We start from the raw sequence: 24,895 nt of genomic DNA, 5'->3' as shown, positions 1-24,895 counted from the left end.
GCTGACGCGGCGGTGCCGCCCCGTGACGCCGCGCCCGCCCCGCCGCCGGCGCCGCCATGTTCCGGAGCCTGCTGGTGGCGGCGGCGCAGCGGCCGCAGGGCCCGGCCGGGCCCCCCCGCGCCGCCCCCGGGCCCGGGGCCGCGGCCGAGGCGCTGGAGGCGCAGTTCAGCTGCCCCATCTGCCTCGAGGTGTTCCACCGCGCCGTCGGCATCGCGGGCTGCGGGCACACGTGAGACGGGGCCCGGGCGGGGGCGGTGGGGACCCCCGGGATGACCCGGCGACGGGCGCGGTGCGGTCACTGGGCGATGTCCTGGCGCTGGGATCCCCTGGGGCTCTCTGCCGAGTGACCTCGGCCGGCGACGAGACCCCCATCCCACCCCCAGTCGAGTACCGGGACCCTCACCCCACTCCCAGTCAAATACCGGGACCCACAACCCACACTGGGTCCCCCATCCCACACCGGGATGGTTCAGTACGGGGCATCCCGATACTGATGTGTCATCCCAGCCCCAGTCAAATATCCCACGCCGGCTCCCCCATTCCCACCTTTGGGATGGTTCTGTACCAGGACCCCCATTCCCAGCCCTCCCACCCTGGTACCGAGACCCCCATCCCACCCCCTGTCAAGTACCCCTATTCCCACTCCTCCCATCCTGATACCGGGACCCTCATCCCAGTCCTCCATCCCACATCTCACCTCTCCCATCCCAGGATCCTCATCTCACCCCCCTAAGTCTGTTTCTGGGACCCCCATCCCACCCCCAAATTCAGCATCATCCCATCCCACCCCCGGTCAAATAATGGGACCCCCATTCCTACCCATCTCATCCTGGTACCGAGACCACTGCCTCTCCCATGCAGCACCGGGATCTCCGTCTCATCCCTCTCATCCCTGGACCCCCATCCCTCCCCCAAATCCAGTACCGGGACCCCCATCCCACCCCCCTTGTCCTCATCCTAGATCCCTCCCTCTTCAGGGATGAGGTGCTGTGTCCCCCTCGGTGTTCCCCAGCCTGGATCCAATGTGGGTGTCCCACTGACCACCCAGAGCTCCCTCTGCTCCCAGACCTGGTCCCACCCCAGGACCTTTCAAACTCTTGTCTCTTTGTCCCCCAGCATTTCAGGAACACCTTCATCCAGTTTTCCATCTGATTTTGAGGACACCCCCCATGGGGCTGTGGCTCTGCTTGGAGCTCCAGCGCTGCCTCGCTTATCCCCCTCTAGCTTGTTTGAGGCTGGGGACGATTCCAGATCCCCTCCATGATCCCCCTTGCTCATTCCTACTCCCCTTGCAGTGGCAGAGGGTTTGAGGTGTTTCATTCCCTGTTCCTGATGACAAGAGCTGAGTAGGAAGGGACATGAATGCTGGGATAATTGGATTTTGAGGACAGAGCTGCTTTGCCTTGTGCCTGGAGGTGCTTTCCTGCACCTCCTCCCCACCTGGATTCCTCAGCCACACTCCTGGGGATATAAGGACCTTGGAAGGAAGTGATCCGGGCTCTAATGTGCTCACTCCATCCCTGCTTGACCTGGATACTCAGCACCATTTTTGTTTGGCTCCTTTCAAATCCAGTCTCAGAGCAGCAGAATCATCTGTACGTGCAGGGAGCATCTTGGGGGCCTCCTCTCACCCTTTCCCAACCTCCCAGTTCTCCCAGTTGGGCTACTGATCCCTGGGTTTTGGGGTGCTGGGAGTCCCTGGGAATGGGTATGCCCTGATGGGATCCTGCTTTTCTTCCCGGGGTGCTCAGTCCCGCTCTGTGCTCCCAGGTTTTGTGGGGAATGCCTGCAGCCCTGCCTGCAGGTACCATCCCCGCTGTGCCCACTCTGCCGCGTGCCCTTTGATCCCAAAAAGGTGGAGAAGGCTTCCAGCGTGGAGAAGCAGCTCTCATCCTACAAGGCTCCCTGCAGAGGCTGCAGCAAGAAGGTAAAGCTGCCAGTCCCCATCCCTATCCCAATCCCACAGCCACGGTGCCAGAGAAGGAGAGTTACTGGCTGTCCCTGGTTTGCTTCCCCAAACAAGGGTGGGATGTGGATCTGCAGGAGGACAGGAAGCTCTGTAGAGGGATTGGGACTGGCTGGATCCATGGGCTGAGGCCAGTGGAGTGAGAGTCAACAAGGCCAAGTGTTGGGTCCTGCCCTTGGGTCACAACAACCCTATGGAACACTCCGGGCTGGGGGAAAAGTGGCTGGAAAGCTGGAAAAGGACCTGTGGGTGCTGGTGACAGCAGCTGAACATGAGCCCAGGTGTTCCCAGGTGGGCAAGAGGCCAATGGCACCTGGATTGTACTGGCCACAGTGTGGGCACAGAACCAGGGTAGTGACTGTCCCCCTGTGCTGGGCACTGGTGAGGCCACATCTGGAATTCTGGGGTCTGATTTGGCCCCCTCCAGTACAGACACTGATGGGCATGTCCAGAGAAGGGAACGGAGCTGGGGAAGGGGCTGGAGCAGCAGGAGAAGCTGAGGGAGCTGGGGGAGCTCAGCGTGGAGAAAAGGAGGCTCAGGGGGAACCTTCTCACTCTCTCCAACTCCCTGACAGGAGAATGGAGCCGGGGGGGGGTCAGGCTCTGCTCCCGGGGAACAAGGGACGGGGCAAGGGGAAATGACCTCAAGCTGTAGCAGGGGAGGTTCAGGTTGGACATCAGGAATAATTTCTTCATGGAGAAGATGGTCAGGCCTTGGAAGGGGCTGCCCAGGCCAGTGATGGAGTCCCCATCCCTGGAGGTGTTCAAGCAATGACTGGATGTGGCACTCAGTGCTCTAGGCTGGGTGACAAGGTGGGAGGATAGGTCAATGACCTTGGAGGTCTTTTCCAACCAAAATGATCCCATGATTCTGTGTCCCCTGTGTCACAGCTGCTGCCCTGAGCCGAGCTGAAGGAGCTCCCTGCCAGCTGCCTCTGTCAGAGGCTGCAGCTCTTATGGGGCAGTCGGACCTTCAAAAGCAGGTGGAGGTTTTCCTGCAGCATGGAAACCCTTAACTTTGGGAATCTTGTCACCCCTGACTGCAGCCCAGGAGCAATCCAACATGGTGTCAGTGCACTTTCAGGATTTCTCCCATCAGCAGTTCCTGCTTTTTGAAGTTAAATGGAGTTGGTGCAGCCTGGGCAGCTTGTGGGGAACCTCTGGGGATCCCTGCAGGGACAGTGCATCCCCAAATCTCCATCCTGCGAGGAGGGACGGGTGGGTGCAGCATTTCCACTGCTGTGGGTCATCCTGCACAGACCAGTGGTCACTCAGACCTGGGCTCCAGGTCCAGCTCCAGTGCTGGCTCCTGGAAGGTGTTCCCACAGCCCAGAAATGTTTCTTGTCCTCCTCCAGGTGACCCTGGCCAAAATGCGCTCTCACGTCTCATCCTGTGCCAAGGTGCAGGAGCAGATGGCCAACTGCCCCAAGTTTGTTCCAGTTGTCCCCACATCCCAGCCTATTCCCAGGTATTCCTGCGCCTTGGGTAGGGAAGCATGTCCCTCCTTGCATGCCCCAAAATCCATGCATGTGTTTTACCTTTCCCTGTCTAATCACAGGGAGGAATATCAGCACTTTTCCCTCCTGGCACCCACAGCCCTTGTACTGCTCCGTGTTTTGGAGTGTGAATTGGGATGAAGGACCCAGGGGGTGGGAAGGGGTTGGGCCGGTTTCTACTCTCACAAAACTGAGCTGGGTTAGTTTGGAAGGAGTCAACCCAGCCCCTTCCCTGGGGATCTGAGCTTTTCCTTGCTCTCCTTAGCAACATTCCCAACCGCTCGACGTTTGTGTGTCCGTACTGCGGAGCCCGGAACTTGGACCAGCAGGAGCTGGTGAAGCACTGCATGGAAAACCACAGAAATGACCCCAACAAAGTGGTGAGTGATGCTGGGGCACTGGGATGGGCTGGGATGTGCAGGGAAACTCCTGGGAATCCAAATACACTGCCCCAGGCCACCGGCATGGATGTGTGTGAGGTACAGCTGTGTTTCCAGCTGGTTTAATTTGTTTAAATCCCTTTGGGAGGTGGAGACCTGTCTTTGATTTGTTAGAGACTCCCTGTTTAGCACTTTCTCTGCCCATTCTCTGTCAGAAAGGGGGGGTCACCACTCAACCTCTCAGGGGGGTCAAAGCAGAAGGATCCATGTCCAGGTGTCACTGTTCCTGTGTCCCTGTCCCTGCAGGTGTGCCCGGTGTGTTCAGCCATGCCCTGGGGAGATCCCAGCTACAAGAGTGCCAACTTCCTCCAGCACCTCCTCCACAGGCACAAGTTCTCCTACGACACCTTCGTGGTGAGTCAAAAAAAAGGGGGACCCCCCACCCTGTGTCCTGTGCAAGAGAGTGAAATCAGCCCTTCCCTTCCCATACCAGGATCAACCCATCCCATTGGGAAGGAGACAGATCCTCCCTTGGGCTCCACAGGAGGCACGTGGCACACGTGTTCCCCACTAGTGAGACCCCCACCCCGGGGGTGCTGAGCTGGTTGTCCTCACAAAAGGAGGAGAGGGAAATGCTCCTGCTCTCCGCAAAGATTGTTCCATTAAACTTTTCCCCTGAGGAATTTTAACACAAAAAGCCTTTTCTTTGAGGTTTCAGGAGCAGGGGGAGAGAAACAGCCCAGCCTTGGGGTTTGGGGGGGTGTGGCTGCTCCATATGGGGGGTCTGTGACCCCTTCTGTGTGGGATTGAGGGTGTGATGGCTCAGCCTTGGCTGCAGCGACCCAGGGGAGGTTTTGTTCCCATCCTGCTTTTATTGGATAGATGTCAGGGAAAAGAACCTCCAAATATTTACAGAGGAATATCCCGGTTTCAGAAGCAATTGGTGTGTTGGATAAACCAGACCTGGAACGCTGAAAAAACCTGTGGCCTTGCTAGAAAGCTTCACCCTTTGGCCTCAGCTTGTGTGGGCATGTTCCATCCTTGCTGCCAGGTGTAGGATTGCAGGCAGGAGAGGGATGTGGGCACAAAGCACGCACCAAAGAGCACGGGTTTCATTCCCAAGATCTTTATGCCAGAGGAACGGAGGCTCGCAGCCTCCATGGCACGACCAGGAGCAGGCAGGGCTCCATGGAGACGATGTGCCCTGGCTGTGCCAGCTCTCCTGAGCATCCTTGTTTTATTTTTAGGATTACAACATCGACGAGGAGGCAGCGTTGCAGGCGGCCCTGGCTCTGTCCCTCTCTGAGAACTGAGGGGGATCCCCCTCCCCGCCCCGGCTCCTTTTGCACACTCGGCCTTCCGGGAGACATGGATCCCATGGGCATCCCCGGAGCCCCACTGCTGCCTCTCTTCCCTCTGCTCTGGGGGCAAATCCCACCTTGTTTCAGAAGGTGGAGTCTCCTCATTGTCGTGGTGATGAAGCAGAGACATCTGGAGAGAGGAGCCGTCACTGAAGGGCTGGGATCAATCCTGGTTTAGGCATTTCATATCCGTACTCGGAGCATATCCCTGTGTCCAATCTATTTATTATTAGATGCTTTTTGGCACACTTGTCCTTGCTCTTTGTTGCAATCAAATAGGTACCTAAAACTGATATATTTGATGCAAAACACCCTGATTTGGGACTGGTATCATCCACATCCTTTTAAAAAGGAGGAAAACAGCACGGAGCATCTTTTTGTAAACACTCCAAGGATTTTTCTAGAGATGTCGGGCTGTCCTGACCCTCGTGCTGGAAGCAGGAGCTGCTTCCTTCACCTGAATCCCGGGATGAGACTTGCCTTCACATTCCCCATGAGGACAGCAGGTTTGGAGAATTCCTTGGGGATGGCATCCAGCATCCAGGGAAACTCCCTCCTCATTTTGTACCGGATCTTGGGATACTAAATCCTTGCGTTTTTCTACACGAACCGGCGTGAAGCCTTTTCCACATTTTCTAGAGTGGGATCAGAAGCTGTTCCTCTTCACACTGCAATATCTGTCACCCAGGACAAGAGTATTTTTATGGAACATTATTAAGAAAGTTTATTTTTAAACAGGAAAAAACCCAAACAAATGAACATGTGGATTTGGAATGGGGCGGGAGGCAGGAGCTGCATCCCGGAGCGGCGGGTCGGACTCTCTGGGGTGGTGGGAAGTGCACGGGGGTCCTTTGTGGGTCTTCCTGGGCCATTCCTGAGTCATTCTGGGCCATTCCCGGGTCTTTCTACGCTGTTCCCAGGTCTTTCTGGACCGTTCCCTTCCCTACTCAGAACTCCTCTACCTGTGAGGGAGCAGGCAGGATCCTTGTGCCACGCTGGCAAGGAGCAGCTGGATTGTGTCCAGATGATGGGTGTGCATGGGATGTCTGTCCATGCAGGATCCCAGCTGGAACACTGAGCTGCTTATCCCCAGAGAAGTAGGGGATTGCATCTCCCTTTCCCAGTCTTTCCCTGGGAAGAGGGCACTGTTGATCCAAGATGCTACGTAGCATCCAGATGACCCTCGGTCCCCTTCCTCTCTGCCCTCTCTGGAGTTGGCTCTGGAGGGCTAGGAGAGGATAGGAGGGAGATGGCACCGGTGATGGGGTGAGCCCAAGGTCCCAGTGATGGAGCTGAGGGAGGGGGTGATGCCCAAGATCCCCTGTGCTGCCTTCCAGCAGGATTTGCAGGGAAAAGGGGTATGAGAGGACCCCTCTGCATCTCCCTGCTCGGAGAACTCCCAAGGCTTATTCAAGACCTGGCTCCAGCTCTGCTCTAGCAATACCTGCTTGTTTTTATTTTGATTTTAGTAGTACTGGATGTTTTTGGCATCTGCAGCCCCAGGAGGAAGGTGCAGACACCCTCCACTCCCCTTGCAGGGCATGGAAAGGGCTGGAGCTGCCCAGCTCTGCTCCCTGGAGCCAGGCCAGCAAGGAGGAATAGGATCTTCTCTTACCTGACCAGCATTGCTGGCACCTGCCCAGCTGGGAGGATGTTCCTGGTGGGATGGAGAGCATTGGCATCTTCCCAAAGGGACTCGGGAGGGTTTACTTGTCCTGTTCTGAGCTGGGACCCTCAGTTCCTGGAGCAGCCTCCATCCAAGCTCCTTGCTTTTGGGACAGCACTGTTAACCTCAGTCACTTTCCTTCCTTCCTCTTCTTCCCTACACTTTTTGCCCCACAGAGCCAGAGCAGGGGCAGCAACAGCTGCTTTTGTAAAGCACTTTAAGGCCCCGGGTGTGAGGGGTCAAATCTGGCCGTGCAGGTCTGTGCCAGGGATCCCTCTGTGCCAGGGATCCTGCTGTGCCAGGGATCCCACCGTGCCCATCAGTGTGTCACCCACCACTTTTTTGCATAATTAGAACTTTTAATGAGCCGTCCTGTTTTTGGAAAAAAATTAACTCAACGACGTATTTGTAGCAAACCATTTTTCTCAATAAAGGCAGTTTCATCCATGGGTGGCCTCCCCATGTGGGTTCTTTTGAGGGAGTCCCCAAAATCTCTGCTGTGGAGAGGGGATGGGGGTGATGCTGCTCCCCTCTATGTCCCTGGGTGTTTATTTAGGGTGGGTGGGATCTGTACCCCCCTTCCCTGCTGGCAGTGACCCCATGGGAGCCCCAGTGTCATTCTTGTGTCCCCCTGTGTGCCCCCCAGCACCGCCAGACACCTGGATTTGTGGGATGTTTTCTAATGGGAGTGAGTGACCAGATGGTAAAAATACCCCTGCAGGGACACAGGCAGCAGGGCCTGGCTGGGGGTGCCCAGTGGGCCACCTGGGGCCTGGGGGTGGCTCCTAGTCCCTGCTGTACTGGGAGCACTGGGTGGGGGGCTCTGGGAGTGCTGGAGACTGGGGCTACTGGGATCACTGCAGGGGGACTGGGAGCACTGAAGGGATGCTGGGAGCTCTGGAGAGGCACTGGGGTGCTGCTGTACTGGGCATACTGGGGGCACTGGAATCGCTGGGATCCTGGTGGCCCTGAAGGCTCTGGGACCACTAGGAGAGTTCTGGGGATATTTGGAGCACTGGGGTGTGGAGGTTACAGGGGGGTTGGGAGCACTGGAGATCCTGGGAGCGCTGGAGGTGTACTCGGGATACTGGGGCACTGCTGGAGTCACTGGGTGAACTGGTGCCTTGGGGGAGCTGGGGGTACCGAGGGCACGGGGAGCACTGGGGTAACACTGGAGCACTGGGGTGCTGGAGGCAGAGCAGTACTGGGAACACTGGGAACACCACTGGGAGCAGTACAGGGAACACCACTGGGAGCAGTACCGGGAACACCACTGGGAGCACTGGCACCCCCTGCGCACGCGCAGCCCCTTCCCGACTCGAATATGGCGCCCCCGCACGCCCATCCCAGCGCCCCCGGGGGGCGGGGCCGCGCCGTGGTCCGATCGCTGCCATTGGGCACCGCATGCCGGGCCCTTCCGTGCTGACCAATGGCGAGGCGAGAACCCGCCACAGGTGACGGTGATGTGCATGGCGTGGGGGCGGCGCCTGAGGCCGGCGGCGGTGCCGGGAGCGATGGCGGCGGAGCGGGCGCTCGCCATGGCCACCTGCACGGCCCCCGTGAACATCGCCGTCATCAAGTACTGTGAGTGCGGGACTGCTCGAGGACGGGACACCCGGGTGGGGGCGGGCCGGGCTCGGGGACGGGTTTGGCACCTGCATGGGGGGGGTACGCGGGGCACAGTTGCCGTGACGGACCGCGCAGTTCTGTGTCCCCCTGTGCCGTGCCATGCCTTGCTGTGCTATGCCATGCCGTGCTGTGTCCATGCTTTCCATGCCTTGCCATCCCTAGCTGTGCCGTGCCATGCCAAGTGGTGCTAAGCCATACCATGCCATTCAAAGCCGTGCCATGTCTTGCTCTCTTACAGGGGGCAAGCGAGACATCGACCTCATCCTGCCCATCAACTCCTCCCTGAGTGTGACGCTGCACCAGGACCAGGTAAATCTGGCTCAGGTTCGGGCTCAGGATCAGCCTCTCCTGCCGCACCCAGCCTGTGCCCGGCCGTGGTGAGCCCCCCACCCTGTGTCCCCACAGCTCAAGACCACGACCACGGCTGCTGCCAGCCGGGACTTCACAGAGGACCGGCTGTGGCTCAATGGGGCAGAGGTGGATGTGGGACACCCGCGGATCCAGGCCTGTCTGCGCGAGGGTGAGTGACCCCCTCATTACCCTGGAGTGGGAGGGTCCCTGATCCCTACACCCCCTCACTGCCCCTGTCCCCACAGTGCGACGCCTGGCCCGGAAGCGCCGGGGGGGCTCCGAGGACACGGCCACGCTCAGCCTCCTCTCCTACAAGGTCCACGTCGCCTCCGAGAACAACTTCCCCACGGCCGCCGGGCTGGCCTCATCTGCAGCCGGCTACGCCTGCCTGGGTGGGTGGGGGACAGGGCACGAGGGTGTCAGGAGTGTCCCCTCTGATCCTATTGCCTCGTGCAGTACCAGGAAGGGATGGCAGAGGTGTTTCCCCCTCTGACCTGTGCCCTGCCCGTGGCTGTACGGGATGGAGGGCACCAGGAGCAGGTGGCACGGGTGACAGGGGTGTCCCCCCCTCTGACTGTCCCCCTCCGGTGTTGGCTGAATGATGTGGAAAGCACTTGGAGGGGGTGACACCCCCCCCCCAACTCTGACCTGTCCCCTTCTGCAGCTGTGTGGTGTGGAGGGCACCAAGAGGGAGTGACACTCTGTCACCCCCTATCTGACCTGTCCCCTGCTTGTGACTGTATGGCATGGAGATCACTGGGTGGGGGGGCAAGGGTGTCCCCTCTGACTATCCCCTGCAGTATCAGCTCTGGCCTGGCTGTATGATGTGGAGGGGCACTGGGAGGGGGAACAGGGTGACAGGGGTGTCCCCTCTGCCTGTCCCCACAGTGTCAGCCCTGGCCCGGCTCTGTGGGGTGGAGGGCACTGGGAGGAGGATCAGGGGTGACAGGGGTGTCCCCTCTGCCTGTCCCTGCAGTGTCAGCCCTGGCCCGGCTCTATGGTGTGGAGGATGAGCTGTCGGAGGTGGCCCGGCGGGGCTCGGGCAGCGCCTGCCGCAGCATGTGGGGGGGCTTCGTGCAGTGGCAGCGGGGGGAGCGGCCTGATGGCACCGACAGCCTGGCCCACCAAGTGGCCCCCGAGACGCACTGGCCGGAGCTCAGGGTCCTCATCCTGGTGGTGAGCAATGGGAGGGGGTACAGCTGTACCCACTGCCCCCCAGCTGGGTGGGGTTTGAGAGACCCCAATGCAGGTGGGTGCAGACCCCTGGGATGAGGGGAGGTTGCGTCCCACCATCTGTGCCCCCCACCAGGTCAGCGGGAAGAAGAAGCCAGTGGCCAGCACGGCAGGGATGCAGACCAGTGTGGAGACCAGCCCCTTGCTGAAGGTATGAGGGGACGGGCCTCATCCTGCTTGGGCAGGGCCAGGGTCCCCTTTCCCTTGGAATGGGGCTGGAGGGCATGGAGTGACACCCAAAGTGTTGCAGTGCTGCGGGTGTCACCAAATAGAGGTAACTATGACCCACCTTGTCACCAAATTGGGGTGACCACAGCCCACCTGTCTCAGGTGTCACTGAATTGGGGTGATGGTGACTTCCCTACCATGAGTGTCACCAAATTGGGATGACCATGACCCATGTGCCACAGGTGTCACCAAATTAGGGTGACCACAACTAACCTGTTGTGGGTGTCACTGAATAGGGTGGCTGCAACCCACCTGCCACTGGTGTCACTGAATTGGGGTGGCCATGACCCACCTGCCATGGTTGTCACCAAGTTGGGGTGACTGTCCCATGTGCCACGGCAGCACCGGGCAGAGGTAGTGGTCCCGGAACGCCTGGCCCAGATGATGCGGCACATCCGGGAGCGGGACTTCGAGGGCTTTGGCCAGCTGACCATGCAGGATAGCAACCAGTTCCACGCCACCTGCCTGGACACCTTCCCACCCATCTTCTACCTCAACGACCTCTCGCGCCACATCATCGCGCTGGCACATCGCTACAACACCCACCACGGGCACACCAAGGTACCGTCTAGGGCCCTGCAAGTGCCATGGCACTGTGGGCCCTCCCCAGGCCCCCACGACCCCCCCAATCCCACCACAGGTTGCCTACACCTTCGATGCTGGCCCCAACGCCGTGATTTTCACGCTGGCTGACACCGTGGATGAGTTTGTGGAGGTTGTGAGGCGCAGCTTCCCTCCTGCCACCAACGGGGACCAGTAAGGCAACCTCGTCTCTTACTAGGGGGTGGGATGACAGGGGGCTGCAGGGACAAGGACTGAGCCCTTGCTGTGCCACAGGTTCGTGCGGGGGCTGCCCGTGGGCTCGGCTGCGCTGCCACAGGAACTGATGGCCACCGTGGTCACCGAACCAGTGCCAGGGGCTCTCCAGTACATCCTGCACACCAAGGTGAGGGGCTGGGGGAGCGTGGAGCCTCTGGTGAGGCTCTGACTCCATCTCTGGCCCCAAGGGGGGTGGTGGGACCCCATCCCTGCGAGGCTATATGGACTTCATTCCTGTCCCCAGAGGTGCGCAGGACCTATCCCCATCCACCCCCATTCCCAGGGGTGTGTGGGACCCCATCACTGTACCCAGTCCCAGAGGGGTGTGCAGGGCACCATCCCCATCCCTAGGGGGGTATGTGGGACCCCGTCCTTGTCCCCAGGGGTGCACAGGACCCCAAACCCACCCCACACCCCATCCTCAAGGCTGCGTGTGGGACCCCATCCCTGTCCGCAGGGGTGTAGAGGACCCCATCCCTGTCCCCATTCCCAGGTAGGCGTGCAGGACCTATCCCTAGACATATTCCCACTGGCACAACCCTTAGGCCTTTTGGAGTCTGTGGGGCCCAGAGCTGCCCCCCAGCCCTGAGCCAGGGGACAGCCCAGCAGGGCTCCTTGGTGTCCCTAACCCTTGTCCTGCCCCACAGCCTGGCCCTGGTCCCCAGCTCGTGGATGATCCCAGCCAGCACCTCCTGGGAGCAGATGGGCTTCCCCGGCGCCACGCCTGAGCCCTGGTGACACCCCCAGGAACACCCCCAGGACTGACTGGACATGCCAGGAAGGCTCTGCCAGTGCCACCCAGGAGGCTCAGGACTCTGAGCCAGGCCTGCTGTGCCCAGCTCTGGGGCAGGATGTGACCCAGGGCTGGTTTTTACTCTTTTGTAAGGAAATACAGGGTTCCTGGCTGTCGTTTTGGGATGTCGGGCTCTGTGTGTGGTGCTGGGGGGGGACAGCGCCAGCCAAAATGGGAGGCAGGAGTGGGGATAGTTCCTCCTAATGGCTGTACCTGGGGCTGATACTGTCCCCCTGCAGAGCCCTGTCTCGCCACATGAGCCCTGTCCCCACCATGCCCATTGCGGGGCTGCTCCTGTCCCATATACCCCCCAGTTGTCCCTGCTGGGACTGATCCCCATGGCTGCTGTCCCCTGCACATCCCCTGTCCCTGCTCGGACTGATCTGTCCCCCTGCACAGCCCCTGTCACCCTACATGGTCCCTGTCCCTTGCACATCCCCTGTCCCCTCCCTGTGCCTTGCAGGACTGATCCCGTCATTGATCCCTCAGATGTCCCTTGTGGGGACAGGCAGCTCCTGGCCCCTGTCCCCCTAGTTGTTTCTGTTGGCACTGATCGTGTCCCCCCACATAGCCCCTGTCCCTTGCAGGACTGATCCTGTCCCACATCTCTCAGGTGTCCCTGCTGGGGCTAATCCTGTTCCCCCCATGTTCCTTGTGGGGTTGATCCTGTCCTGGGCCAGACAGATCCTGTCCCCTGCCACGCCATCCTCATCAACCCAGCATGTCCTGTGTCCCCCTGTGTCCCTTGGACTGATCCTGCCCCCCCAGACCAGACAGATCCTGGCCCCCCACACCATCCTCATCACCCCCCACGGTGCCATGTCCCCTCGGGGGGCTGCGGGGGGTCCCCCGGGGGGCGTGGCCAGTGTGGAAATGGGCGTGGCCGAGGCCAAAGGGGCGTGATCGGCACTTGGTTACATTGTATCCGCCTTCCGGGTCGGGACCAGCCGAGCCTAACCCGGACCGAGCCTAACGGGGCCGGGACCAGCCGAACCCCAGCGGGCCGAGCCTAGCAGGGCCAGGAGCAGCCAAACTCGCTTGGGCCGAGCCGAACGGAGCCGGGAATAGCCAAATCGGCTCGGGCCGAGCCGATCCTCTCCGGACCATGGGGCAGATCGAGTGGGCCATGTGGGCGAACGAGCAGGCACTCGCCGCCGGGCTCAGTGAGTTGCGCGGGACCGAGAGGAGCCGGGAATGCCAGGGCCGGCCGGGGGATGGGGACCCGGGAGCTGGAGGGAGTGAGACCCCGGCGGGCTTGGAGTGCTGAGCCCCGGGGCTACTGAGCCCCGGGGCGCCCCCAGACACGGCCCCGAGGGATGGGAGGGTCCCGGTCCCGCCGACCATGCGTTGGGGGCTGCCGGGGGATGCAGGCGGGAGGCGTCGGAAGGGCCGGGAAGTCCCGTCCCAGCGGGGGATGCGCAGGGCTGGAAACTTCGCTTCCTCCTTTTCTCTTCCTCCTCTGCCCTCTCTCGCTCCTCTCCTCCTCCGCTCTCCTCTCTTCCGCCGGCCACGGGGCCAAAAACCTCCCCGCAAAGTCCCCAAAGCCTGGAGCTCCCCAGTTGCCTGAATCCAGTGGGGCCCGCACACAACAGCTGCCTGGCACCCCACTTGTCAAAGCCCCCCGGGGCCATGGAGACGCCCATTTCCCTTCCCGCAATCCAAGGAATCCTACATGGATCCTACAAGGAATCCTCAGGGATCCCCACGTCCCAGGCTTGAGGTATCTTATGTTGGGCATTTGTATCCTGAGTTTGGGGGTCTGTATCCTGCGTTTGAGTGTTTGTATCCCGATCTGGGGGGTTGTATCCTGGGCTGGGGGATTGTATCCCGGGCTAGGGGTCCGTATCCTTCCCTGGGGGTCGTGTCACGGGCCGGACCCCTTCATCCCGCGCTGTCTCCTCAGTCCTGGTGACGGGCGGGATCGTGGCCGTGGCGGGGCAGTTCAAGGGCTGGTACTTCGCTGCGTACTCCATGTATCCTTCCCGAGAGCATTCCCGGGGCTGGGCGGCAGGAAAACCCTGTCCTGATGGGGGTGGGAAGCACAAACGGGGGGAATCGCATCCTCCTCCTCCCCACTCTGGTCCCAGATCGTGCTTTTCCCAAACAGCCCCTTCTTGGGGTGAGGGTTGTGCCTTGGGACTATTCCCACTGCGATCCCCCCTTTCCTTGACCCCGTGGCAGCGCGGCAGGTGTTCTGGTCTGCCTGCTCGAGTATCCCAGGAGCAAGAGGAAAAAGGGCTCCACCATGGAGAGGTGGTAAGTGGTGGGTCCCCCTCCCTCACCCCTGGGTTTGCGGTTCTGGTACCCCCCAAACAAAGGGATGTGGCACTGGGGGTGGGAGTGGTGGGGTGGGAGCAGAGCTGGATCCCACGGGGGGGTTCCTTGGAGTGTTCCATGCAGGATAGCGTGGAAATGGGGGGTCCCTGGGTGGGGATACCCCCTCTGACCCCCAGTGTTGCTCTGCAGTGGCCAGAAGTACATGACAGCTGTGGTGAAGCTGTTTGGGCCCCTGACCAGGAATTACTACATCCGAGCCATCCTTCATGCTGCGTAAGTGGGATACGGGCTCAGGGATGGGGTCCAGCCCCCCCGACACCTCCCTGAACCCTGAATCTCTCCTCCAGCCTGGCTGTCCCCGCCGGTTTCCTCCTCTCCACCATCCTGGGTACCGTCTGCCTGGGCATTGCCAGCGGCATCTACCTGCTGGTGAGTGCAGGGAGGGTTTGGGGGGGTCTTTTGGGGGGGCTGGGAGGAGGATGAGACCCCACCTTACACCCCCATGGCTTCACAGGCCGCGGTGCGTGGGGAGGAGTGGAGACCCATCGAGCAGAAGCCCCGGGAGCGGCCGCAAGTGGGGGGCACCATCAAGCAGCCCCCCAGCAACCCCCCACCTCGGCCCCCTGCTGATGCCCGCAAGAAGCAGCCAGCAGAGGTGGGGGGGCAGGTGAACCCCATCCCTGTGGAGGCTGAGTAACGGGGGGACCTGCCTGCCTTGCTCTGCTGCTCCTGCTCCTGCTTCCTAGCTGCTCCCCAGATTCACTGTGGGAAACGGGGGCCCAGCTCCAGGAGATCCCTAAGGCCCTGGGGCTGCTCAGCTCATCCCCAGCTCCTGGCGATGCTCGGATCCCTGAGGATCATCATTTTCCCCTGGGCTCCCCAGCTCTCCGAAGAATTCCCAGATCCCCAGGGGTGCTTAGTTCCCTGTGGGGTCTCCAGCCCTCAGGGGCTCCCCAACTTCTGGAGATCTCCAAATCCCTGGGAATGCTGAGCTTCTCAGGACTCTCTTCAGCTCCCGGGGCTCCTCAAATTCCCAGCCATGCGATGCTCCCTGTGGAGTCTCCAGCTCCCAGGGGCTCCCCAGCTTCTGGAGATCCCCAAGTTCCTGGGGATGCTCAGCTTCCTGTGGGGTCTGCAGCCCCTAAGGGCTTCCCAGCTTCTGAGGATCCCCAAAGCCCTGGACATGCTCAGCTCCCTGAGAGTGTCCCAGCTCTCCAAGCAACTCCCAGTTCCCGGGGGGATCCCCAAATCCCTGTGGAACACCAGCTCTCAGGGACCCCCAAGAGAGGTCAGGCAGCTCTGCTCTCATCACCAGCTCTCCCTGTTTTTTGTCACTTACGCAGTTGCTGTTGCAATAAAAAGTGGGAAAGGCACTGGCCGCCCCTGCTTCCCACTCCGGGGAGGAGCCTCCTGCTCCCAGGGAGGGTCTCCTGATCTGGTGAGGCTGGGGCTGGACTGGGGGGACCTTTTGAGGCCAAACGGTGTGATTATGGGCAAACCCAGAGTGGGTGTGCGCAGAGTGTGGCCATTGCAGGGTCCTCTCCCAAAATCCTTAAGGACCCAACAGTTGGGTAAAACTGGAGGGGCCCTGCCCTAGAGCTGCACAGAGTGTCCCAGAGGAGCCCCCAAAACCTGGGATGACGCCCCAGCAGGGAATGTGGGGTCATTTCCCTTCCCCAGTTCCACTTGTGGGTGCTGGAAGATGCCTGGGTGTGATGTGGGTGCCAAACCTTGACTCTGTTGGGCATCAGCAGCTGCTCCAGACCCCCTCCCCACACAAACAATTTTTTGGGAGGCACAGCCACCCCAGAGCTGGCCGAGGTGCTGGCAGGACAGGTGGGGTGACCCTGGCAGGTGGCACCAGGCCCATGAGACGGGGAAGGTGTGGGTGTTGGGGTGCTGGGAGTGGGCGGCACCCCCGTGCTCTGCTGCCCATTCCATCAACTTCCCAGTTCACCCAACCCTGCTGCACTGGGTGCACTGGTGCTTTGCCCACCATGCTGGGGCTAAGGGATGTCCCACAGATTTACCTTGCCCCATGGGACACCCATGGATGTGCCCCCACTTCCCAACATTTCATTGCCCTGACTGGGAACAGATCAAGGACTGTTTTGGGGAAGGTCAGCTTTTATTTGCAGCATTAAATAGCACATAGAGAGGAGACAATAAATAGCTTTTAGGGGGAATAAATAACCAGCGCGTGCCTGGGCAGCGCTCGCAAGGTCTGGCCGGGGGGTCTCGAGCACTGTGGGGCGATGCTGGACCCGGAGTCACAGCTGCAGCCAGGGGAGTCAGCAATAAATACGGGGTAAAAAAAGCCCCCTGGCTGCAAGGCTTATAAATAACTCATAAATAATGAGGTGAGGGGCTGGGAGGATGCCCTGGCTGTGGATGGGTGCTCTAAAACAAGCACGGGTGAGGGGGATGCGGTGACACGGTCACGCTACAGGGGCTCCACGGGAGCAGGGGAGGGTCAGCGCCTGGTGCGGGGCAGGACGCAGGTGCAGCCCACGGGCACCTTGATATAATCCACCTCGAAGGTGACGAGGCCCAGCCCGGCGGGGTGCGGGCAGGGCTTGCGCCGCAGCACCATCATGGTCTGGTGGATGGTCACTGAGTTGAGCGACGTCGTCTCCCGGCCCGTCTTGACATCCACGCAGCCGCTGCACAGGCATTCGGCGAAGGCCAACTTGCGCGGGTACCGGTTCTCGTCCTCGTCGATGCTGCGGGGACACGCTTGGTGAGACCCTTCCCTGTGCCCCCTGGGTTACCCTGGCTGGGATCAGCCAACGGGGGTGCACCAGGAAGGGCAGACATGGGGGTTGGGGTCCCGGTGGGGTGTTGCGCACTCACCGGTAGCGCCACGGGGAGATGGAGCGCTCGTTGGGTTCGCTGCGGAGGCTGGCACGGGTCTGCAGCGCGGGGCAGCCGTGCGGGCGGTGCCGCCGGTGCCGCCGGTGCCTGGTGCTCTCCAGCTGCTCCAGCTGTGGCACCAGCTGCACGGGCACGTAGCGGTCCCAGCGCAGGCTGCGCCCCAGGAGCTGCGCGGGGGCCTCGTCCCCCAGCTCGGCGCCGCTGTAGCACAGCACGGGGTGGGAGTGCGGGGAACCCCCGGGGCGCCGCAGCCCCTGGCACAGCACCAGCACACCCAGTAGTGCCAGGGCACCCAGCCAGCCCTGCGGGAGACAGCGGGTCAGGGGACACAGCAATAACCCCACACACACCCCCAGAGGGCTCAGGGGTGAGTTGGCATCACCCCCAGACACGGGGGGGTTCGGCACACAAGAGCTCCAGCACAGCCTCCCCAAAATGTGAGCCTGCACCCACATGTGCACCAGCACCCAGAGCGTGGGCACGCGTGTGTGTGTGTGTGTGTGTGTATCTATATATATCTGTATTTCTGTATATCTGTATATCTATCGCTATCTATTTCTCTATCTCTGTATTTCAATATCTGTATCTATCTATATATTTCTATATCTACATATCTGTGTAGCTATGTACCTCTCTATATATCCCCACCCCTAAAAAAATAGCGCACATATGTGATACATGTATACACACAATATCAACATCACCCCCCCATACATACACAGTGACTACCTGTACATATATAGACACACAGGGAATATTTGTATAAAAATATATATATATGTACACAAAGAGGGATAGAACAGGTGGATACACCCCTCCACCCCTAAAATAGTCGCATATGTGTGTGCAAGACAGATGTACACACACACACACACCCCCCCCCCACACACACACACAAAATCAACATATATCCACAACTATACATACACAGCAACTACCTCTATATACACATATATACATCTATATACACACAGAATACAGAATATACACACACACACACACATACACAGAGGGCCAGCACTCACCTATACATACCCCCAACCCTAAAGCTGTAGCACATATGTGATACAGGCATGTACACACACACACACACACACACACACGTACCCTGACCTATAAATACACAACAACCACCTGTATATATACACATATATACACACAGAGAATACCTGTGTGTATATATATGTACACACACATATATATACGTACATATACACATACATACGTACACACACACATATACATACATATACACATACACATATATGTATACATACATACATATATATATATATATATATATATATGTAGACTCACAGAGCCAGCACACACATATAGCACACCCCCACCCTTACAGGAGTAATGTGTGTGCAAACATGCATGTGCACCCAAACATGTTTACAGTTAATCACATGCAGAAACTACCTGCACGTACACACACACATATAGACATCTGTATACAGGCACAGACACAGACAGAAAGTACCTCTGTTTGTGTGTGTGTGCATGCACACCTGAAGCAATAAATAAACAATAAATACCACTTAAATATAAATAAATAATATAAAAATACAAATTAAATAATAAAATCATGCACAATAAAATAATATAACTTCTATCGTTATATTAAAATAAAATAAAAATTAAATAAAATTATAAAATATAAATAATACATTAAAAACTTGCGATAATAAATAAAACTATGTGTGTATTGATAGTGCATACACACACAGAGTATCAGCACAGGCACACGTGTCTGCATATGTGAAGATACCAGCACGTGTGTAACACACACATTATCACCAGTGTGTATGCACACATACATAGGTACAAGCACATATGTATAAAAATATGTATGTATATATGTATATACATGTATATATGCACATCTACATGCCCACTACCCTGCTGTGCACAGACACAGACACATGTACACACACAGATGGACAGACACCTGTGCACACACAGATGGACCCGTGTATGTGCACACACACAGATACATGTACGTGTACACACACATGTATATGTACACACACACAGACATATGCATGTACACACACATATGTGCACACATAGACATGCATGTGCACACACACATTTGTACACACATGTATGGACACAGAGAGACATGTATGTACACACACACACACACACACACACACAAACACAGCGGTATCAGCCCTGGTGCATCTCCACACCCACGCAGAGCTGACAGCACATATCCATACATGCATATGGCCAGGTGTGCCAGCACACGTACACACACACACACACACACACATCCAAACCGCCCTCCGTGGGCACATGGACACCCCCCCCCCCAGCAGCCACAAACACAGGTGTGCACATAATTCTGGGCAGCCCTTGGAGCACTATATTCCCCCACATATCATACACATATATACATACAAACACATAAAACATAAATATATGCATATAAACACACATAAATACATATGTCCAAGTACAAACCCAGCAGCATGCACCTGTCCACATGCACACACATGTTATTGGCATGTATCTACACACACCAGCCTTCATATTCCCACACTTCCAGCTTGGGAACCCTTATACATACACACACACACACACACACACATAAACACACCCGTGTACAGGTGTGTATGCACACACAGAGCCCTGCACAACATGTAACACACACACACACACACATGAATGTGCCCACACATTCCCAGCAGCCCCATGCTCACACCTCCCAGCCTCCCCAAACCCCACGTTACCATCAGCCAGGTGTCGAGGGAACACGCCAAAATTTAGGGGGGAACACGCCAAAATTTAGGGGGGAACACGCCAAATATTCCGAGGGGACCCCTTGGGAAGTGCTGCCCCAGGGATGAGGCGGCCGAGTGGCAGCGCTGCCGCTGCCGCTGCCTTTTTATAGGGCTCGGCAGGTGATGTGCACACACCTGGAAACTCCAGCTCCAGGTTCCTTCCTCCTCCCCGCGGGCCGGTGCACTTCCTTCTCTACTCCACGTGTGCCAGCCTGGAATACAGCCTGACACCTCCAGGATTTCAGGAGGGAGGATGGGGAAGGGTGTCCAGAGGCTTGACTGCCCCGATGACACGGTGATGGGCATCCCCCAGGCCATGCCCGTTGCATCACCCAAGCAGTGATATCACCGGGGCTGCCGGAGCAGAAATCCCAAGTTAGGCAACCCTGGAAAGGGCTGAAGGGCAGCGATTACCCCCCACTTTTTGCTCCAGGATGTCCCAGTGGCCCCTAACAGCACCAGTGGGATACTGGTTTCATGGTGTAAAGAGCGGGGCTGGAGGATGGGAAATCCCAGAGCACTGGGAAGGCAGGGACCCCAAATGTTGTTCCTTAAATTAGGGGGATTTATCAGAGGGACCTTCAGATGATCCCACCCTTGGCACTGCCTGCAGAGACTCCCACTTACCACCATCAGTGGGATACTGGTTTCATACTGGGTGCAAGAAGCAGGGCTGGAAGATGGGAAATTCCAGGGGATTAGGAGTTCAGGAACCCTAAACATCACCCCTAAATGAGGGAGGTTTATCAGAGGCACCCCCAGATGATGTCCCTCGCTAACATGTAATACCAGTGTGATACTGGTTTCATACTGGGAGCCAGAAGCAGGGCTGGAGCCTGGGACAGGGAGTTCAGGGACCCTAGAGATTGTTCCCTAATTGAGGAGGGTTTATATGGGACACCCCCAGGTGATATCAGACGCTGGGCCCCCCACTAACACCAGCAATGGATACTGGTTTCATACTGGGTGCAAGGAGCAGGGCTGGAGGGGAAAGGCACACTGGGGGTTCAGGGACCCCAAACATCAACCTCTAAATAAGGGGGGTTTGCCAGAGGGACCCCCAGATGATGACCCCCACTACCACTGGGATACTGGTTTTACACTGGGAGCAAGGAGCAAGACTGAAGGTAGTGAAATTCCAGGGGGTTGGGGGTTCAGGGACCCTAAACATCACTCCTAAATGAGGCAGCTTTATAAGAGGCACCCCCCAGACGATGCCAGCCAGGGCAGGAGCTGCAGAGCTCCCCACTAACACACCACTGGGATATTGCTTTCATACTGGCTGCTCCCCCAGGAGACAGGGCAGCTCTTCCAGCTCCATGGAGCGGCAGAGTTGGAAAAATAAACTACAACCCCCCTCAAACTGAAGGGTACAGACTCCCAAGGCAGGGGAGAGGGTGGAGAGAGGATGCAGAGAAGAGCAGTAAAAGGAAAAACTGGTTATCAAAATACTTTATTTCAGGGAGATCCCTCAAAAAAAAAAAAAAAAAGAAAAAAAAAAAAAAGAAAAAAAGAAGGGGAAAAAATCAAAGGAAGAAGGACCCTCCTGTTAGACGGACATGCCCACAACACCTGCAGGGCTCCTGGGAAATCAACTGAACCAATCCGCTGCTCCAAAGAAAGGACAGGTCATTCCCGAGGGGATTGAGGCAAGAATATATATATATTTGTTCCTGGGGGAGGAGGGGGTGTTGCCAGCAGTTCACAGCAGTTTTCGGCTCTCTCGGCACACAGGAACTAGAACTGCATTGCTGAAGACACTCAACACACAGCAGGGCTAACTAGGAGAATACAACTCGAGGCTAGCAAAGAGGGGAGGGGAGAGAGGAGAAGTGGGAGCATCCCACGGGGGTGGAGTCCTCTGTGCAGAATTTACACGGCTCCGGAGCCACTGGCCCTCATGGAGCCGGAGCGAGTCGTCGCGGGAGTCTCGGCTGACAGAACTTCCTTAATTTTTTTGTTTTGTGTGGGTTTTTTAAAAAGAATCGCAGCCAAAATGAAGACAGAACTGCAAAATCCCAAAGTGGCCGCTTTTTCCACTATTTATAAAAACATCAACAGTCACTACGGGGCATGGCCCACTATACTTTTCCCGGGATTTTGGCCCGCTTGCGAGCGATGGCGTCTTCCACCGCCTTGAGCTGCTTCAGGAGCTCCTCCCGCCGTGACAGGGTGCTGGACTTGCCCCCCTTGACAGCCGCAGGACCCGGGTCGGATGCCTTGCCCGGGACACTCGTGACTTTGCTGGAGCTCTTGGATTGAGGGGAGAGCTGGCGTTTCCTGGGAGAGAGAGAAGGGAGAGGTAGGTGAGAGGCACTGGAAAAACCTCAAAGACATCTGCCCTGGTAGGATCATTAAGGATGGAGAAGACATCATCAAGTCCAAGTTTCAACTGGATTGCACCATGCCCACTAAACCATATGGAATCATGGAATGGCTTGGGTGGGAAGGGATCTAAAATTTCATCCAGTCCCACCCCCTGCCATGGGCAAGGACACCTTCCACTATCCCAGGTTGCTCCAAGCCCTGTCCAACCTGGCCTCAGACACTTCCAGGGATGGGGTAGTCCCAGCTTCTCTGGGCAACCTGTGCCAGGGCCTCCCCACCCTCACAGGGAAGAGTTTCTCCCTAATTTCTGATCTAAACTAATCTATCAGGAAGTGTCACACCTAACACATCACTCCAAGAGCTGGTGGGAGAAAACGAGAGGCCTCGGGTTAAAAACTGGCTGAAATAGTAAAAAAATCAGCTGTTCCAGGGAGATTCCCAGAATAAACTTGGCACCATGGGCTGTGCCATCTCTTCGGTGCAGTGGGCAGCTCAAGGGAGTGGCAGAGACACAAAGAGGGGTGAGCAGCCCTGAAGCAGCCCCACAATCCCAAATCCTGACAGCCCCTTCCCTGTGATGCCACTGGGCCTTGTGGTACCCTGGAGAAACCAAGTGTGTCTGTAACCCCCTCCTATCCCCCAGATTGGCATAGGGCACATCAAACCCACCATGTGCCACTGCCACCTCAGAGAGCAGCAGGATTAGAGGGTCAGGAATCATTGATGTGATACCAGCGCTGGGCTGGAATGGCAGAGGTTCCCATCCCTGCTGGAAAACAGGACCTGAGGGCCTGAGGCAGGACAGGGCTGTGGTAGTAGGGTGAGGTTTTGGTTTGGAAAGACTCTGAGACATGGAAATTGAGGCTCATTCGTGGCCCAAGCTGGGAGAAGGGAAGGGAAGGGATGGCACAAGTGCAGTCAGCCAAGGAACACTGGGATGCGTTTGCTTCCAGAGATCCTTGGAGAGATGACACTGGAGAAATGCAAAGCAGCATTGTCTGGCTGCAGGCCTGAGGGAGCCCCAGGTGCTCCACAATCTTCAGCCCTTGAAGCCACATGTCCAGTCCTGCAGTGGGATACTCCCAGCACAGCAGTGGGCACAACCTGCCAGGAATCTGGACATGAGCTGGTCACCTGTCACCTGAGGGGACGGCAAAGCGCAAAGCCAGGGTTGTCAGGGGACACGTTTTAATGTGTCACAGCAGCAAGGTGAGCCAGGCTGGGAAAAATGGGAATCAGGCACTGGAGCCAGGTGCCAGGAGGAGCTGGGCAGCAGCGGGTGAAGGGGTTGTACTCTCTTGCTCATTAACACTATGCTAAATGAGGCACTGACGGGGCTCACACCTGACCCACTTGGCTCCTCTTGCTGGGACTGACCTCAAGAAAACCCCTGGGCTCCGGCTCGTCTCCAAGCTGGAATGGCTGAGCTTCGCACGGAGCCTTGAGCACCTCTGGCACCTGCCCAGGGAGCAGCGCGTCCTTCCTCCTGCTGTGCTCCATGGCAACTGGGAACTGCAGGCCTAGAGCCTTGGAGCTGCCCTGGGAAAGTGTGAGCCCAGCCTGGCCCACAGGGAGCCCGGAGAACAAGCAGCACTCACCTGTCTGCCTGTGCAGGGGAAGGTTTTGGGTTCTGGCCCCTCTGTCGCTCCTGTTTGGGGGATGAGAGTCTCCCAGTCGCCTTCCTGTCACGAGAGCCTGTTGGGAGAGGAAAAGAAAGAGGAAGATATTCCTGCTTGTCACCAAGGCACAGTTCACTTCTCTACCTGCTGAACCCTCCCAGCAGCGTATCAGTGCTCTCTTGAAACCAGATCATGCCAAAAAAAGGCCCAGTCCAGCAGCAGCCAGGAAAAGAACCTCCTGCAGTGTTCCCCCCACTACAGGGGGAGCAGAGAAACCAGTGAGGGATGTGGCCCACAGTCCCCTGTACACATCATCAGCTGTGGGGAGGGCACTGGCTTCTCCTCATCCTCCAGCTGCTGGAATAAGGCATTTTTGCTTGCAAACCTGTTGGCTCTGCACTGGCAAGGTCACAGGGTGTACTGGCTCAAAGAGTGACAGGTGAGGGCAGCTCTGCTGCTTTTGGAGCCAACAGGACCATCCTTCACTCCTGTGTTTGTTCACAGGCTGAGCTGTGATGCCCTGCCTGGAACTGTCATGGGGGCTCAGGGATGAGGGGAAGCTCACTGGGGTCCTGGAAAGGTGCTCAGTCTCTCCTGGCAGCAGCACCTCTGTGTGCCAGGGCATCCCTCTGCTCCCGAGGATGGACACTGTGACAGCCCAGGCTCTGGACACCACAGATCCAGGTGAGACAGACTCAGGGCACCACCATTGACCAGTCTGGCGCTGGAACACCGAGGGGCTCAGTTCCAAGTCAGCCAAGGATACCTTTGCCACTCGGATTTGAGACTTCAGGGCTTGGACTCCCCATCACTGAAAGTGTTCCAGGCCAGGGTGGATGAGGCTCAGAGCAACTTGGTCTAGTGGAAGGTGTCCCTGCCCATGGAGGGGGGGTGGAATGAGATGAGCTTTAAGGTCTCTTCCAACCCAAATCATTCCACGATTCTGTGATTTGCTACAGCTTAAAAATTGCTTTATAAGACCAAGACAAGAAATAGTACAGAATTACATCTATGTTTATATCTGTAAAATATGCTGGGTTGGCCCATTCACTCGTCTGCAACTCAGCAGCCTGTGAACTAGA

The 24,895-nt window shown here is 57.7% G+C and overlaps 5 protein-coding genes across 13 annotated transcripts in view; 3 read left to right on the top strand and 2 right to left on the bottom strand.

Annotated features, from left to right (window-relative positions):
• The first annotated feature begins 51 nt into the window (after positions 1–51).
• RNF166 (ring finger protein 166) lies at positions 52–7,321 on the top strand. Of its 2 annotated transcripts, none has more exons than XM_032701397.1 (6): positions 52–229; positions 1,771–1,927; positions 3,323–3,435; positions 3,729–3,843; positions 4,150–4,257; positions 5,091–7,321. In XM_032701397.1, exons 1-6 carry the CDS (start codon positions 57–59, stop codon positions 5,154–5,156), a joined length of 732 nt encoding a protein of 243 aa, XP_032557288.1. In that variant the 5' UTR covers positions 52–56; the 3' UTR covers positions 5,157–7,321. The 2 variants fall into 2 exon arrangements, with proteins under 2 accessions (XP_032557288.1, XP_032557289.1); XM_032701398.1 differs by lacking the exon at positions 52–229 and adding an exon at positions 293–1,595.
• Positions 7,322–8,353: 1,032 nt separating this feature from the next.
• MVD (mevalonate diphosphate decarboxylase) lies at positions 8,354–12,039 on the top strand. Its single transcript, XM_032701485.1, has 10 exons — positions 8,354–8,454; positions 8,738–8,808; positions 8,905–9,019; positions 9,096–9,242; positions 9,827–10,026; positions 10,160–10,234; positions 10,654–10,872; positions 10,952–11,067; positions 11,149–11,257; positions 11,778–12,039. Exons 1-10 carry the CDS (start codon positions 8,385–8,387, stop codon positions 11,856–11,858), a joined length of 1,203 nt encoding a protein of 400 aa, XP_032557376.1. The 5' UTR covers positions 8,354–8,384; the 3' UTR covers positions 11,859–12,039.
• A 121-nt stretch (positions 12,040–12,160) lies between these two features.
• LOC116793555 (cytochrome b-245 light chain) lies at positions 12,161–15,573 on the top strand. Its single transcript, XM_032701486.1, has 6 exons — positions 12,161–13,086; positions 13,827–13,896; positions 14,105–14,179; positions 14,390–14,473; positions 14,548–14,629; positions 14,715–15,573. The coding sequence occupies exons 1-6, from the start codon at positions 13,029–13,031 to the stop codon at positions 14,895–14,897; spliced, it is 552 nt and encodes a 183-aa protein (XP_032557377.1). The 5' UTR covers positions 12,161–13,028; the 3' UTR covers positions 14,898–15,573.
• A 746-nt stretch (positions 15,574–16,319) lies between these two features.
• On the bottom strand, positions 16,320–21,187 carry IL17C (interleukin 17C). The gene is made up of 3 exons (XM_032701529.1): positions 21,146–21,187; positions 17,054–17,376; positions 16,320–16,923 (listed from the first exon to the last, which is right to left on the bottom strand). The coding sequence occupies exons 1-3, from the start codon at positions 21,185–21,187 to the stop codon at positions 16,674–16,676; spliced, it is 615 nt and encodes a 204-aa protein (XP_032557420.1). The 3' UTR covers positions 16,320–16,673.
• Positions 21,188–21,841: 654 nt separating this feature from the next.
• ZC3H18 (zinc finger CCCH-type containing 18) overlaps positions 21,842–24,895 on the bottom strand; it is a 46,365-nt gene continuing 43,311 nt past the window's right edge. For 6 of the 8 annotated variants that reach the window (XM_032701362.1, XM_032701366.1, XM_032701369.1 and 3 more), the window contains 2 exons: positions 23,793–23,889; positions 21,883–22,146 (listed from right to left, as the gene is read on the bottom strand). In XM_032701362.1, the coding sequence (XP_032557253.1) occupies positions 21,948–22,146; positions 23,793–23,889 (296 nt within the window). In that variant the 3' untranslated portion in view covers positions 21,883–21,947. Of the gene's footprint in view, positions 22,147–23,792; positions 23,890–24,895 lie in introns of all 8 variants that reach the window. The other 2 variants (XM_032701365.1, XM_032701368.1) reach the window with 1 other exon arrangement.

Source organism: Chiroxiphia lanceolata, chromosome 13, assembly GCF_009829145.1.
Source record: "Chiroxiphia lanceolata isolate bChiLan1 chromosome 13, bChiLan1.pri, whole genome shotgun sequence".
Lineage (NCBI taxonomy): Eukaryota > Metazoa > Chordata > Aves > Passeriformes > Pipridae > Chiroxiphia > Chiroxiphia lanceolata.
The sequence above is the reverse complement of the archived record's forward strand: the minus strand, read 5'-3'. Positions and strand labels throughout refer to the sequence as shown.

Coding starts and splice junctions, on each gene's coding strand:
- MVD (XM_032701485.1), top strand. CDS start 8,385: ATGGCGGCGGAGCGGGCGCTCGCCATGGCCACCTGCACGGCCCCCGTG. Junction 9,243..9,826: donor AGCCGGCTACGCCTGCCTGG/GTGGGTGGGGGA, acceptor CTGTCCCTGCAG/TGTCAGCCCTGGCCCGGCTC. Junction 11,068..11,148: donor CCTGCCACCAACGGGGACCA/GTAAGGCAACCT, acceptor GCTGTGCCACAG/GTTCGTGCGGGGGCTGCCCG.
- LOC116793555 (XM_032701486.1), top strand. CDS start 13,029: ATGGGGCAGATCGAGTGGGCCATGTGGGCGAACGAGCAGGCACTCGCC. Junction 13,087..13,826: donor GGCACTCGCCGCCGGGCTCA/GTGAGTTGCGCG, acceptor CTGTCTCCTCAG/TCCTGGTGACGGGCGGGATC. Junction 14,474..14,547: donor CGAGCCATCCTTCATGCTGC/GTAAGTGGGATA, acceptor TCTCTCCTCCAG/CCTGGCTGTCCCCGCCGGTT.
- RNF166 (XM_032701397.1), top strand. CDS start 57: ATGTTCCGGAGCCTGCTGGTGGCGGCGGCGCAGCGGCCGCAGGGCCCG. Junction 230..1,770: donor ATCGCGGGCTGCGGGCACAC/GTGAGACGGGGC, acceptor CTGTGCTCCCAG/GTTTTGTGGGGAATGCCTGC. Junction 3,436..3,728: donor ACATCCCAGCCTATTCCCAG/GTATTCCTGCGC, acceptor TGCTCTCCTTAG/CAACATTCCCAACCGCTCGA.
- IL17C (XM_032701529.1), bottom strand. CDS start 21,187: ATGGAGCTGGAAGAGCTGCCCTGTCTCCTGGGGGAGCAGCCA. Junction 17,377..21,145: donor GTCTCCTGGGGGAGCAGCCA/GTATGAAAGCAA, acceptor TGTCTCCCGCAG/GGCTGGCTGGGTGCCCTGGC. Junction 16,924..17,053: donor ATCTCCCCGTGGCGCTACCG/GTGAGTGCGCAA, acceptor GTGTCCCCGCAG/CATCGACGAGGACGAGAACC.